The sequence below is a fragment of the Siphateles boraxobius genome, unplaced genomic scaffold, assembly GCF_051911475.1.
Source record: "Siphateles boraxobius isolate OS27281-9 unplaced genomic scaffold, OSU_SipBor_1 46, whole genome shotgun sequence".
NCBI classification, from domain to species: domain Eukaryota; kingdom Metazoa; phylum Chordata; class Actinopteri; order Cypriniformes; family Leuciscidae; genus Siphateles; species Siphateles boraxobius.
In genome coordinates, this window is record NW_027509097.1 from 9,047,368 (window position 1) to 9,062,272 (window position 14,905).

Consider the following 14,905-nt stretch of genomic DNA (forward strand, 5'->3'; position numbering starts at 1 on the left):
GAGGCTATAAAGACAGTTTGTAACGAAAAAGAAGGGCTGGACTTGGATACCGTGGCTCCAGGCTCCAAATTACATCATCGCCGCAAGATGATCCATGAAGATGTCCATTTCTGGGACGTTTTGGCTTGATTTTTCAACAGTGGAAGGAAGTAGAGACACGTCATCCATCTTTATTTACGGTCTATAAGGATTATGAAGACAAAAAATGTTTTCTTTGTATCCATATTCACCAATGAATTACTCACAATAAGTCCAGAAAGTATCTAAATGGTCTCAATTTTGATGTGACTTTAAAACCAGTCATATCTGCTAGCTGAACTGCTATCTCTCTTTATTTTCATTTGCGGGGCCAATCAGTTTACGTCTATGAACGTGACCCTTTATTTAAATCTGCAGGGATGCATCTTTATTCCCAGAGACGTCTCATCTGTTCTCAAAGCCTAACCTGCCTAGACATATCCTCACTCCTAAACAAAGGATTTTTATTGCATGCTGAATTAAATCATATGTTACTGTTGAGGATCTGTCAGCTCCTGCAGTTGAAAATCCATGAATTTCTGTCAGTGATAATGACTAACATTGTGCTTTTTCATTGTTATTGCTGCCATCATGTTGACCCTGAACACACTTTGTGTGTAATGCTAGTTGTTGTGTGGTCTGAGATCCTAAGAGTGTGATTTGGCTGCTAGGGTGGTGGATCAAACCGAAAGAGGCTGACGTATATGGCTCTGATGTGCTCTTTTGACAGAGTGAACTTTCTGGTGGTATTTGAGAGCGTATCACTCAGTCAGTGGAATGATATGCCCTGTGGGAACTTAAAGTATAATTTTAAGCATGTCTTTTCTGTTTCTCATCTCTTTGGCCTCTCATCTCCGCTCTATTCTCTGTCATTCCAGCTCAGAACTGCTCTGGTTTGCGCACATGCGGTCTGTGTTTGGAGCAGCCAGACTGCGGCTGGTGTGGAGACCCTAGTAACACTGGCCGAGGGCAGTGCATGGAGGGTTCGTATCGCGGACCCATGAAGAGCCCCTCCAAACAAAGCCAAGACATGGTCCTGGAGACGGGGCTCTGTCCAAAAGAGCGTGGCTTCGAGTGGGCCTTCATCCAGTGCCCTGGTGAGAGCCACAAACATTCAAACAATCATGCACACTTGACCTTTATTAAAGCGCAAATGTTCCACAAAGGGTTTTCAAACTGCGGCCCAGGGACCCCCAGAAGGCACAAAAGGGTGCTAGCTGATCTTTGAAAAACTTGACGAGAATTATTATTATTATTTTTTTACTATGTTTTTTATAGGCCTGTTAAAGTTAATGTGTACATTTAATAAATTCATGAAATAATGTTTAACTTGACAGTAAATGATAAGTGATAAATGTACTATTTTATTCTGTTTTCTAAAGACTGACCAGAAATTGTGAGATCAAGGTGACAGTCCTAGTTTTTTTTAACAACAACTAACAAATATACATATTGTTTTGTGGTATACACTTACCATTCAACAGTCTGTAAGAATTTTTAAAGAAATTAATACTTTTATTCAGCAAGGAATCATTAAATTGAAAGTCACAGTAAAAACTTTTAAATTTACTTATTTGAAATAGCTTGCTATTCAACAAAGAATACTGAAAAAAATCATCACAGTTTCCACATAAATAAAGTAGCACAACCAATTTCAACATTGATAAAGGAATGTTACTTGAGTACCAATTTCAATTACTTTTTTTAGTCTTTACTCTTTGAATTTAAAAAAAAAATCTTATCTTAAATCGTATCTTATTTATTTATTTAAAAAAAACAAAATCTTTGAATTGCTTTACATTGACAATATAAACAACACTTTTTTTGTCTTTACACTATTTTTTACACAGTATGGGTTTGTAGAAATAAAAATATATAGCTGCCTTCATATTTTAGGAAATGGGGCCTTCATTTCCTATTTGGTCCTTGGCATAAAGAGTTTGATTCTTCATCTCTGACATAAGTACTACAAAAAGTAGTCAATTCATCCTCATTTATATAGTGCTTTTAACAATGTAGATTGTTTCAAAGCAGCTTTACAGAGATAAACATATAATTTAAGGTAACAGAGATTAGTTTGGTTTTATAGTGGTTCTTGAAAAATGTTTTTTCCAGCTAAAGTTAGTTTTGATTGATTCACTTCCATCTAAATGATCATTTGTTATTAAATTAGGGGCTGCTAAGACGACACCGTTCTCTCTAAACAGACTTTAAACGTGAACCTGTGATAGACACTGATGGCGTTCACATGTGGATTAAGAATTGATTCTATAGTTATGTGCGTTTGAATATATGTGCGCAGGTTTGTAATTCCTTACAAACCATGCCTAAACAAACTACTTGTCTTGTCTAATATTTTGATGCAGAATTTTATTTTATCTTATCACTTTGGGTAGGTATGCGAACCGAAAAATTCCACAACACTTTATCTGTAGATTGGTATAGGGATCCTCCATAGGGAGAGGCTAGTTGGCACTTCAGCACTGCATTGTCATCAGGTCCAGGCGAAAGTCCTTCGTCAGATCTGGAAACGGCCTGGATCCGGCAGGCTGCGGGAAAACCTCGGGATAAACAAAGACACTAAAATTAGCGTAGATGCCATTCTTCTTATGATGTAACGAGTACATCAGGATTTAAGGGAAGTGTTCCCAGTTCCGGGTGACCTAATCTAAGCAGCCTAATATTGAATTATAGAAGTCTATAGAGTGTTATGTGAATGCTAGATCAAAGAGATGTGTTTTTAGTCAGGCTTTGAGAGACTGTGTCTGCTTCCCGGACAATGTTAGGAAGATTGTTCCAAAGTTTTGGTGCTGAATAGGAAAAGGATCTACCGCCAGCAGTCGATTTAGATATTCTAGATATTATCAACTGGCCGGAACTTTGAGATCGCAATAGACGTGAAGGACTATAATGCGTTAAGAGCTCGCTCAAGTACTGGGGAGCTAAACCATTTAGTGCTTTGTAAGTAATCAGCAATATTTTCAAATTTATACGATGTTTAATGGGGAGCCAATGCAGTGTTGACAGAACCGGGCTAATATGGTCGTACTTCCTGGTTCTGGTGAGAACTCTAGCGGCTGCGTTTTGAACTAGCTGTAGTTTGTTTATTAAGCGTGCAGGGCAACCACCCAGTAGAGCATTACAATAATCTAGCCTTGATGTCATGAACGCATGAACTAGTTGATCCGCATTTGTCAGTGAGAGCATATGACGTAATTTAGATATATTTTTAAGATGGAAAAATGCGGTTTTACAGACACTAGACACGTGACTTTCAAACGAAAGATTGGTATCAAAGAGCACACCCAGGTTCCTAACTGACGACGAAGACTTAACAGAGCAGCCATCAAGTGTTAGACGGTATTCTAGGTTATTACGTGTGGAATTTTTTTGTGCAATAATTAGAATCTCTGTTTTTTCAGAATTTAGTTGTAGGATATTACTAGTCATCCAATTTTTGATATCAACTATGCATTCCGATAATTTTCTGAATTGGTGAGTTTCGTTAGGTTTGGAAGAAATATAGAGCTGAGTATCATCAGCATAACAGTGAAAGCTAATTCCATGTTTCCTAATGATATCTCCTAATGGTAGCATGTACAGAGTGAACAGCAGCGGTCCTAGTACTGAGCCTTGTGGTACGCCATACTGAACTTGTGATCGATAAGACATCTCTTCATTTACTGCTACAAACTGATAGCAGTCAGATAAATATGATTTAAACCATGCTAATGCAATTCCACTAATGCCAACTTAGTTTTCTAGTCTATTTAAGAGAATGTTGTGGTCAATGGTGTCAATTGCAGCACTAAGATCAAGTAACACTAATAGAGAGATACAACCACGATCGGGTGATAAGAGCAAATCATTTGTGACTCTAATGAGAGCTGTCTCAGTGCTATGGTGCGGTCTAAATCCTGACTGGAAATCCTCGCAGATATCATTTCCTTCAAGAAAGGAACACAGTTGTGAGGATACTGCCTTTTCTAGTATCTTTGACAGAAAAGGTAGATTTGAGATCGGCCTGTAATTGACTAATTCTGTAGGATCAAGTTGCATTTTTTTAACAAGCGGTTTAATCATAGCCAGCTTAAAGGTTTTTGGTACGTATCCTAGGGACAAAGACGAATTGATGTTAAGAAGAGGATCTATGACTTCTGGAAGCATCTCTTTCAGTAGTTTAGTCAGTATAGGGTCTAACATACATGTTGTCGATTTAGATGAATTAACGAGTTTGCAAAATTCTTCCTCTCCGATGGCAACAAATGAATCAAATTTTACCTCAGGGAGACTATAATGCACTCCCTGATGCGATGCTGTAGTAGACGGTTGCATAGTTATAATTTTGTCCCTAATATTATCAATCTTATAAGTGAAGAAGTTAATAAAGTCATTACTGCTGTGTTTCTTGGAAACTTCTGGGCTTGAAGCTTTCTTTTTCGTTAGTGTAGCAACTTTTTCAAATAAATACCTTGGATTATGTTTATTTTCTTTTAATAGGGTTGAAAAATAAGCAGATCTAGCAGCTTTTAAAGCCTCTCTGTAAGCAATCGAGCTCTCCTTCCATGAAATCCGAAATACCTCTAGTTTTGTTTTCTTCCAGTTGCGCTCCGTTTTTCTGGCTGCTCTCTTAAGGGCCCGGGTGTGCTCGTTGTACCACGGCGTTGGACTATTTTCTTTAATCTTCTTTAAGCGCAACGGAGCAACTGTGTCTAAAGTGCTGGAAAGGAGAGAGTTAAAAGTTTCTGTTGCAATATCAAGTTCTTCTAAGCTATCTGGGATGCTGAGACGATGAAACTGATTAGGAAGATTATTGATAAAGCAATCTTTAGTGGCAGAAGTGATAGGTACATACTTGTAACACGGAGTTGGCTTTGCAGCCTTGGCTAAATGTAATTTACATGAGACTAGATAATGATCTGAGATGTCGTCGCTCTGCTGCAGAATTTCAACAGCAACAACATTGATTCCATGTGATAATATTAGATCTAGAGTATGATTACGACAATGAGTAGGTCCTGACACGTGTTGTCTAACACCAATAGAGTTAAGAATGTTTTTAAATGCCAATCCCAATCCATCTTTTCCATTATCTACATGTATATTAAAATCACCAACAATTAGGACTTTATCTGCAGTCAATACTAATTCTGATAGAAAGTCAGCAAATTCTTTGATAAAATCTTTATGGTGGCCTGTATACAGTTGTCAGCAGAATTCTCAAACTTGATTTATCGTTTACATTATATATTTTTACATTAAGCACCAACACTTCAAAAGAAGTATATTTAAAACTAGATTTTTTTAGTGGTTTTGAAAATATTACTATAAATTACACAGCAACACCTCCCCCGTTGCCTTTCAGGCGAGGTTCATGTTTATAACAGTAATCATGGGGGGTGGACTCATTTAAAGTAATGTAATCGTCTGGTTTTAGCCAGGTTTCTGTCATACACAGCACATCTAGGTTATAATCTGAAATCATATCATTAACTATGAGCGCTTTTGAAGTAAGGGATCGAATATTCAGCAACCCAAGCTTTATCGTTTGCTCATCTGTATTATATCTATTTTTTATTTGTTGAATATCGATTACATTTTTAACCTTAGATCGGTTTGGAAATTTTTTGGATTTCCAAATTCGGGGAACAGACACAGTCTCTATATGAGACTGTGACTGATATCTATGTGATGGGATTTATCTGACCTTGGTGACGCGAGGCCGCTAGCAGACGGTCGGTTTAGCCAGTTTGTCTGCTTCCTGACCTGAGCCCCAGATTGTCATGTTTTGTCTCTAAGACTATGAGCCAAATTACTAGAGAGAAGAGCAACACCATCCCAGGAGGGATGAATACCATCTCTTTTCAACAGGTCAGTTTGGCCCAAAAACTTTTCCAATTGTCTATGAATTCTATATTATTTTGCGGACACCACTTAGACAGCCAGCCATTGAGTGATGACAATCTGCTAACTATATAATTACTCCTTCGAACAGGAAGGGGGCCAGAGCAAATTACAGTGCCTGACATCATACTTGCGAGTTCAAACACCTCTTTAATATTAATTTTGGTGATCTCCGACTGGCGGAGTCGAACATCATTAGTGCCGACGTGAATAACAATCTTAGAGAATTTACGATTAGCATTAGCCAGCACTTTTAAATTTGCTTTGATGTCAGGCCGCTCTGGCTCCCGGCAAACATGTGACTATGCTGGCTGGTGTCCCTATTTTCACGTTCCGTGTAATAGAATCGCCAATTACCAGGGCACAATCAACAGAATTCTCAGTGGGTGTTTCACTGAGTGGGGCAAATCGATTTGTTGTGGTAATCGGAACGGAAGAGTGGTTTTTGGATCCGCGACTAGAGCGATCCCTCACTGTCACCCATCTGCCTGGCTGCACAGGCAATAATTCAGCCGGAACCGAATCATGTAAAGAGTTCACTATGCTAGGCGCATCCAAAATAGTATCTAAAGCTCTAGCACACTTACTATCCTCAATTAAAGTTTGGATGCGTGTTTCTAATTCTGAAATCTTCTCCGTCAGCCTGACTGTTTCCTTGCATTTATCACATATAAACCCTATATTGCCGACAGGGAAGGCTATGCTAAACATGTAACATGAAGTGCAGGTGACAATAACAGGACAAGACATTACTCACCGTGTTTGTTGACTGATTCTTACTCACCTGGGCTTTTTATGAACTCAGAGGCGTGGGCGCGCGAGAGAAAAATAAATAAATAACTGAGCGCACGGGTGGCGCGTTAACAGGCTAGCAAGGTACTAGCGTGTTGTGCTAACAATAACGGAAACTAGCGATGTCAGGTTAATCTGAGATGTTGTCTAAGCTGTATTTAGTAGTGTAAACAACTAGAAATGGTAGTAAATTATGGTTCAAAACAGAAAGAAATACAAAGCTAACACGAGGCTTGGACGGAGCTTACAGCCTCGAAGCAAACAAAACACAGCAGGCAGCTAGGCAGACAGGAGCAATCGATCAGGATCAGCATGAGCTGTGAATGAACCTTCCCCAGAAATCACGTCGAGGTCAAAACCAGTAAAAAAAAAGTACTACAAAATCCAAATGCTTGAGTTTTTCCTGAACAACCAACTTCTATCTTCCAGCATGCCAATGTAATGGTCACAGTACATGTGTGAACAGCAGCGTGTGCGAGCAGTGCCGTAACCTCACCACCGGCCTTCACTGCGAAACGTGCTTGCCCGGTTACCACGGAGACCCAACCAATGGCGGAAAGTGTCAAGGTGAGAATATTTGCACCTTCTACTGACAGGGCATTTTGATATTCCATTCAGCCTAGTAATGGAAAAAAGAACTCACTATGAAATGAGTTTTGAGGTCATAGAGGTGGTTACATTCACAATGTTATTTCCCTGGAGATGTCAGTTTACAGCATTGCCCACTGATCCTACGTGAGACAGGATGTGCTGGCATAGATCATTATGATCTCGGATATGAGCCAACACACCCACCAGGAGTTTAACACTAAGAGCTAGTGGTCCCGAAACATGCTAGTTTAAAAATTCTAAAATTGTGGTCTTTAGAGACACTTTAGGGACCATACACCATCTTTTAATGTTTTATTTACTGCATATCTTTGTATGAAAATGGAATTGTGTTCCTCAATGTTTTTGTGAAATTTTGCCCAAGGCCTCCTTTACTTTAATACTTGATGGCACATCAGTACGAAAAACTGCACCCTGCAAACCCTATACACTATCATATTTCCCATATTCTTGAGAAATATGATATTCATATTCCTTCTTAAAAGCTGAGAAACTTACAAAAGGCATTCTTACACACATCAGCATAAACCTTTGAAATACGACCTACAGGATGCTGGGGATTAGAGACGGCATAGAATTGGTCCTGTTCGTGCTGTCATGTATGTTTAGTTTGGAAGACAAAAGCCTGTCAGAGCCCAATAATCTACAACGATGTTAGCGCAGTGTGTACAGCTTGTGTAGAATTAAAGCTTATTTTAGAAATAATTATGGTCTACTGCTCAAAAAAATGCGGAAATGTATTTCTTTACAGATGTGGCACAGTACAGATGTGCCACTTAAAGTCAGTGTTTTTTTTTTTTTTGTCAGTGGCAAGAATCTTCTGAACACAGATGAAGCTTGTTTGTGTTGTTTCAGAACTGGGGCCGGTTGTATAAACATAGCCATTATGTTAAGACAGTGTCTTAAGTTCTAGTGTGACCCACTAGCAGTTAGTCAGGGGCAGTCAGTTTTACTTTTCAGTATTAAATTAGTCTAATCAACGTTTTTATGTAACTGATTTAAAAAAGCTATGAACAGTCTTAAAGAAAAAAAAAAGGTGTCTAACTTGTAAGACTAGTCTTAGCGGTTTATGCAACCGGCCCCTGGTGCTCTTAACTCTTACTAAACTTACTCCCCAATCCAAAATCCCTCAAATGCAATTTGCAATATTGCCAATATATTGTTCAGCAGCTAGGCCTGTTGATTTTTCATATGACCCCTTTACATGTTAAAAATATGTGTTTGTACCGTTCAACAGGTGTCAGTAAGATTTTTTTGGTAACACTTTACAATAAAGTCTTAAAATGAATGTATTAACTTGCAATGAGCTATACATTTGTTAAAATATTTGTCAATGTTACTTAGTAGGGCTGTGATGGCATCTCACGCCATGAGTATAACTCTTTTAATATGTTTCTAAATTGATGTTTTAGTTTCTGCTTTGGCTGGATTATATAATAGTCTTATTTCCCTGTGCACATGGAATGAATTTGTTTGTTGACCTGTGATTTAAGGTTCATAATTTATTATTTTGATATCCATAATTAATGTAGCCTAGGGATTGTAACCAAATGTTCTCATTTCATGTAATGCAGCCAAACTCGCTTCTCACAACAAAATGTGAGAACAGAGAGACCACCTATGAGCTGATCCCACTGGGTTCTTCAACTTCTTTGACCTCAAGTTTAGATCCAACAGATAAACCTTTTACTGCAGAGACTGATTTGAAGTCGATTTAGCCATTTGTATTTTAAATTATTTGATATATTTACTATTATGCGGTGTCACAGAAGTATCCCTAGAATTGCTCTATTGTAGCATTAAATAATGCATTAGAGAAAAAGAGGTCATTCTGTTTTGAGATCAAGCTCTTTCCTTAAATTGTTTTTGTTCTCACACACTGTTTCTCTTTCTTTCTTTCCTCCTTCTGTTAATCTTTATCTCCCTCTGTATATTTCTCATCCTCCCTTATTTGTCTGGTTCCTTCTCACTTTTTCTCTTCTAGCCTGTAAATGTAATGGCCATGCCAACGTGTGCCAGGTGCTGACGGGGAAATGCTTTTGTACCACCAAGGGTATCAAAGGCGACCAGTGCCAGCTGTAAGTACACCTTCTTCATATCAAGACTTTTATTTTAAAACAAATTATTTAATAAATACTAATATTATGATTATTGTAATTATAATTTAAATTATTTGAGGCTTTGAAGTCCCCTTCATTCCATTTAGCTTGACTGTGTCCTCACAATTTGGGCTTATCTGCAGACGCAGCACATTTTGTCTGCTTGTGCGCACACACTTTAATAGCACTAATGGAGGTGGAAGTGAGGTGTGGGAGTGTGCTGGCATCAGTTTGTGACTATTAGAGAGTCCGGTCATCTTTGAGAATAATGAAACTCGAGTGCTTCACTCACTGCATTGTTGTATGTACATGCAAAAATTCTAAAGAGTGGGTTGACCAGTCATGCTTCTTTAGGAGACGTGGGTGAGAACTGAATTTCCCACTCAGATGCTTCAGTTATAGAAACAGAAGCAGCTTGAAATCAGGGCTGCTGTGTTGCATTCAGGGCTACAGAGCGGAGGGTGTTAGTGCCTTTGTTCTAGGCTGACGTGTAGCTCTGGGATATGAAGAGGTGTGCAGCTCATGGAAGTTGTTCTTTTAACAGGGTTTTATCGCAGGAAACTGTGACTTTATGCCTGCAGGTCTCTTTTCGCATTGTATTATTTGCCACCACAGCACAATTTCATCATAAACTAAATGACAGCTATACACTTTAGTAAGGTAATGACTCAGGAGGAGAAGGCACCATGGAAAGCATTGTTCATTTGAATTTTTTTTCTTTACTGGTTCAATTGTTAACCGTAACTGAATGATTTTCGGTTCTGTTAAATTTCCTTGCACAGTGCATAAAGCATTCCTACAGCAGATGAAGCATCTGCACAGCACAAGCAACATCATAATTAACTACTACACAATATGTCCTGTATAGTCCGATGAACTGGTTCTTTTTGGTAAATCATAGTTTAACCTGTGAAATCCAATTCCAGTAAAAGTGACTCTTATGAGTTGGTTCTTTTTAGTGAAACAAAAACAGAGTGTGACCAACAGAGTCCGATTGTCAAACAAGTGACTCATATGAGTTGGTTTTCTTGTAAAAACTTTCTACATGTAAAAACTTTCTTCCTTCTTTTCTTCTCATTTCATGCACAAACCAGGCACATTGCACATATTTGTAGTTAATCTTTATTGTTGTGTATTTTATTTTATCAATTTATATTTCATTTCATATTTGTATATATTCCTACATTTATTTATGTCAGCTGTATGTTTGTCTACATGTAGCACCTTAAGACCAAAGCAAATTCCTCGTATGTGTAAAGCACTACTTGGAAATAAAGCAACTTCTGATTCTGATTATTAGTAAATCAAAAGCATAGAATGTGACCAGAGTAGTCTGATTCTAAAACAAGTGGCTATTATGAGCTCTTTTTTTTTTAGTGAATCAAATAAACTCAGCAGTGTTGCTTGAACAAATTAAGTAAACACTGACGTCAAATGGACCTCACTCTGCATCAAAAGCTGTTGTGAAAAAACATCTTTTAACTTGGCGTTCTGCTGTGTCTGGTGTCTATAGTGGTGGTTGTGGGCTCGAAGGGTTCCATCTCTCTCACACACACTTTTGTTTTCAGCGTGTGTGTGCATACCGGTAGATGCTTGTTTTTAATTGTGTGTAGCCCAATCAGACCAAGCCAGGTCCATTGATAATGTATTCAAGCGTGTCTTCATCACAAGGACAAATGATTGCACAGGCAGCATTTGAGACGGCCGTTACCGCTTCCTGTTTATTTCTCTCCTTCTCACTCTGTTCTCTCACCTTCATTACTCAGAGTGGACAGATGCCATTACCCATCCTACATAATGAGGTCCATAATGAAGCACCGATACCATTTTTGTCACGCACAAACACTATTACGCTCAAAAAGGTTGATTAAAGACCAGGGGCCGTATTCACGAAACATCTTAAGGCTAAAAGTAGCTCCTAACTTGATGGTTTTGGAGAAATGGCTGTGTCAGTCCTAATTTTAGGACTCTTTTATGGCACATTTTTGCTGTAAGAGTATTTCACAAAGTATTTCATTTTAGCGCTAAAGCCAGCTCCTAAATCTGTGAAAAGTTAGGGGTTGTCAAGAGGACTCCTTAAAGGTGCCTTGTGTAATATCTGCAAAAAAAATCAATTCATACTCCACATTCCATACCAGATGGGGGCAGTCTAACTCCAGAAAGTGAGTTGATCTACTCTAGATTAACGGACGAGAAACGGCATAGTCTCTATGCTCCGCCCCTACCTTCACAACGACCCTAGAGCCATATCCGAAGCCGAGCCAACTCCTAATAGAGGACGTTTTGGGTCCAGAGGAACGTTGGTTGATGTCAAGTGATTTTTAAATGACATCTTCAAGCTACTCCCCTTCACCAGTGAATGTTCATATTCGTTTTGTTCATATTACATTTTTATTGTTAGTTTGAATTACATTAATTTGACAGACAGCATTCGCTGCTGTTGACCAAGCTAGCGCCATTCAGAGCTGCCAACTCTCACGAATTCACCGTCACCGATTCTGTTAATGTTATTATGCAATTCAAACAAAAAATACAGTTTTGTCGCTTGTAAATGTTAACGTTACACGACAGATCCCTAGCGCACGTGAACCGATCATCTCTACTAGCTAATAGTAAAAACACACGAACACTGTTGAAAGATACAGTATACTACCACTTACGAAAATTTATTCTTCATACATAATAACGGGCAATAATTTTTTTAATCAGCGTGCAGAGGTCAATAACATAGCTGGAGAACAAATATGTCAGATTTACCTCAGGAAAGCAATTTAGTAAACATAATATAGCTCACGTAGTTCTCATTTCACCTTTCAATGTAGCCATCGCTAACTTTAGAACTCATATCGAACAGCCTTCGATACATTTCTATGTTATAACTTCCCGAAAAAACTAAACAAACATATAACAAACTTCTAGCGAAATACTAACAGCATCTTACTTACCAATCCAAAAGAAATGTTGCAAGTTCGGAGTCAAACCTCATTTCTTTCATTTCCATTAGTTGTCTCCAACGATGGAAAGCATTGCCAATGTTAACTCTGGTTCTGCTCCTTGTTTTATCCGATTTTATTTGTGATTCCGAGCACGTTTTTTCCCCCTGCAGCGGGTGGTTGTGGTAAGGGTCTCTTGCCAAGGGCTTCAGCCATTCTTCCGCTCTCTACCCTGAACTGAACTGTAGTAGTGGGGTGTACTTTCCACACGATTGACATCAGGTTCAAGTACGCCCACAAGCCGTGCGACTTATTCGTGTATTGCAGTTTGGCTGGTGTTGCCCGCATACCGCCTCCCATGGCCGAAACTGGTATTATGACATCTGTCGGGCCGGGGCTAGTAATTTAGCATGCTAATTCAGGTTGATATCTCTGCAACACTATAACTTTTCATTTTTTTAATGACATCATCGCCCTTATTTCTTCTCATTCTTTTGATCCGTGTAACTCATTTTTTGTATATTTTTAACTCTATTCTGACACATGGCACCTTTAAGTCACTAAGACCAAATCACAAACAATCCTAAAATGGCTGTTGCTGGCAAACCTCCTCAGACACTGCACACTATATAGGCGATAGAGCCATTGGTGTTGACCAATGTTCCCTCTAATTTTTTTTCTTGCTGAGCAAAACTTTTTTCTATTGGGCGGACATATTTCGCCACCTGAGCAAAAATATTCTTTGTACCTGACCTGTACAGCATACGTAGAAACACAATGGTTTCAACATTCAGTTGTAACTTTTAACTTGAATGTGGCATTTCTATTTTATTTGACCCTTGATGTAACTTATTGGTATTAAATCATATTTTTTAAAAACAAGCAGTTAATTAAGAAGTCACTAAATGAAGCACATTTTAGGTTACCTGATATTTTTTTCCACAGTGCTGCCAACTGTACAGTCTTTACCAAGAAATCCTATGAAAAATAATTTACAAAATCTTCTGCAGAACAGTTCAATTCTTTACAATAATAGAATATAGTATGAAAGAAAAGTAAGCTGTTACACTGAGATGGTTTGGGAAAAACATAAAGTGTTTTTGTACAGTCAATTAATTGTGTACAGGAAGCATTAAACCATCAAAGTTAAATGATTGTTTATTTCTTATGAATTTCCAATATTTTCTTTAGCAGGGGGTTTAAAAGTTTTTAATGTCAATGAGCCAGTGAGATTCTTTATTTAGGCTTATAATATAATAAAATATAGGCCTAATATAATATAAAAAAAAGTAATTGAAGTATTTGAAGTGATATAATATATCAGTTTAAATGCTTCAATTTGTTTACATATTATATTATTATTATATGAAAACCAACTGAAGCATTTAAATAGATCGAATAGCTAAATATTTTCAAGAAAAGTGAATATGTTAACTCTTTTATAGTAATCTAACCATGCCTGAAACCCGTGCTCACATCATTCTCTTTCTATGAAACCTGTAAACTGCATTCACCAGTTTTCACTCTATAGCGGTTGACCAGAGGACTGAAATTATTTCTCACTTAAACTACAATCAAATGGATTTCCCCACACATTTCGCGTCAGTCCTCTGCGTGGCATTTTAATCTTTTCTTCGCGGCCGCGGCTTCAGAAGTGCGCGGTCTCAGCATCAGAAGTGCGCGGCCGCGCACGCGCGCAGCTTAGAGGGAACATTGGTGCTGGCCCTTCCCCCTAATAAATGCAAACTATTTTGATTTATAGCTTTTAATCTGCGATGACATACAGTAACATAAAGGTTCATTTATGTACAGACAATAGGCATTGAACGTTGGAGAATAAAACATTGCAGTAAAGTTGAAAATAATTAATCGTCTGATCTGATAGCCTTGTGGGCAGACTTCCTTAGTAAAAGTTGGACTCAGCAGCTTTGTGAATAGGTTTTAAGAGGAAAATCTTACCTAAGAACTTTTACTGCTATTTAGGAGAACTCTAAGTGGCAAGATAAAATGTTTTGTGTATACGGCCCCTGATGTGCTGCAGTGATCGCTCGCTGGCCCCACTTTAGTGAGCTGACATTGTGAAAGAGCAATTCAAAGTTTCCTTTCACAGTCCTGAGTGGGAATGCGTCACTTTCCTTCTCGATCAGAGGACAGCTCAACAAGAGATATTTGAAAAGATGCACATGATTAAAGAAAGAAAATTGATACAATTTGAAGCAAAAGCATGCTTGATTACTGTGGAGTCCATCATCATCATGATAGAGTGTCATGGTGTGTGTTGTGTATGTTGTGGCACTCCAGGTGTGACCCAAATGGGGATCAAATTATGGCACTACAGAGAGAGAGTGCATTAAAGCATGCACAGCATGTAGGTGTGCTCTCACTGGAGATTAAATTAAGATACTGAGAGTAAGAGTGCATTATGTTTCATTGCCCTTACAGAGTACATTGTGTGTATGCGGGCATGAGCGTTGGAAACCTCTTCTTCTGATTTGCTGTGTATGGGTGAGAGAGAGAATAGTCATTTCTGAAATGTCATCCAGATTAAAG

At 38.3% G+C, this 14,905-nt stretch overlaps 1 protein-coding gene across 1 annotated transcript in view; it reads left to right on the forward strand.

Annotated features, from left to right (window-relative positions):
* atrnl1b (attractin-like 1b) overlaps window positions 1-14,905 on the forward strand; it is a 110,953-nt gene that overhangs the window by 34,202 nt on the left and 61,846 nt on the right. Inside the window, exons 18-20 of the mRNA XM_077200663.1 lie at window positions 897-1,115; window positions 7,144-7,281; window positions 9,308-9,401. Coding sequence (XP_077056778.1) covers window positions 897-1,115; window positions 7,144-7,281; window positions 9,308-9,401 — 451 coding nt within the window. The remainder of the gene's footprint in view (window positions 1-896; window positions 1,116-7,143; window positions 7,282-9,307; window positions 9,402-14,905) is intronic.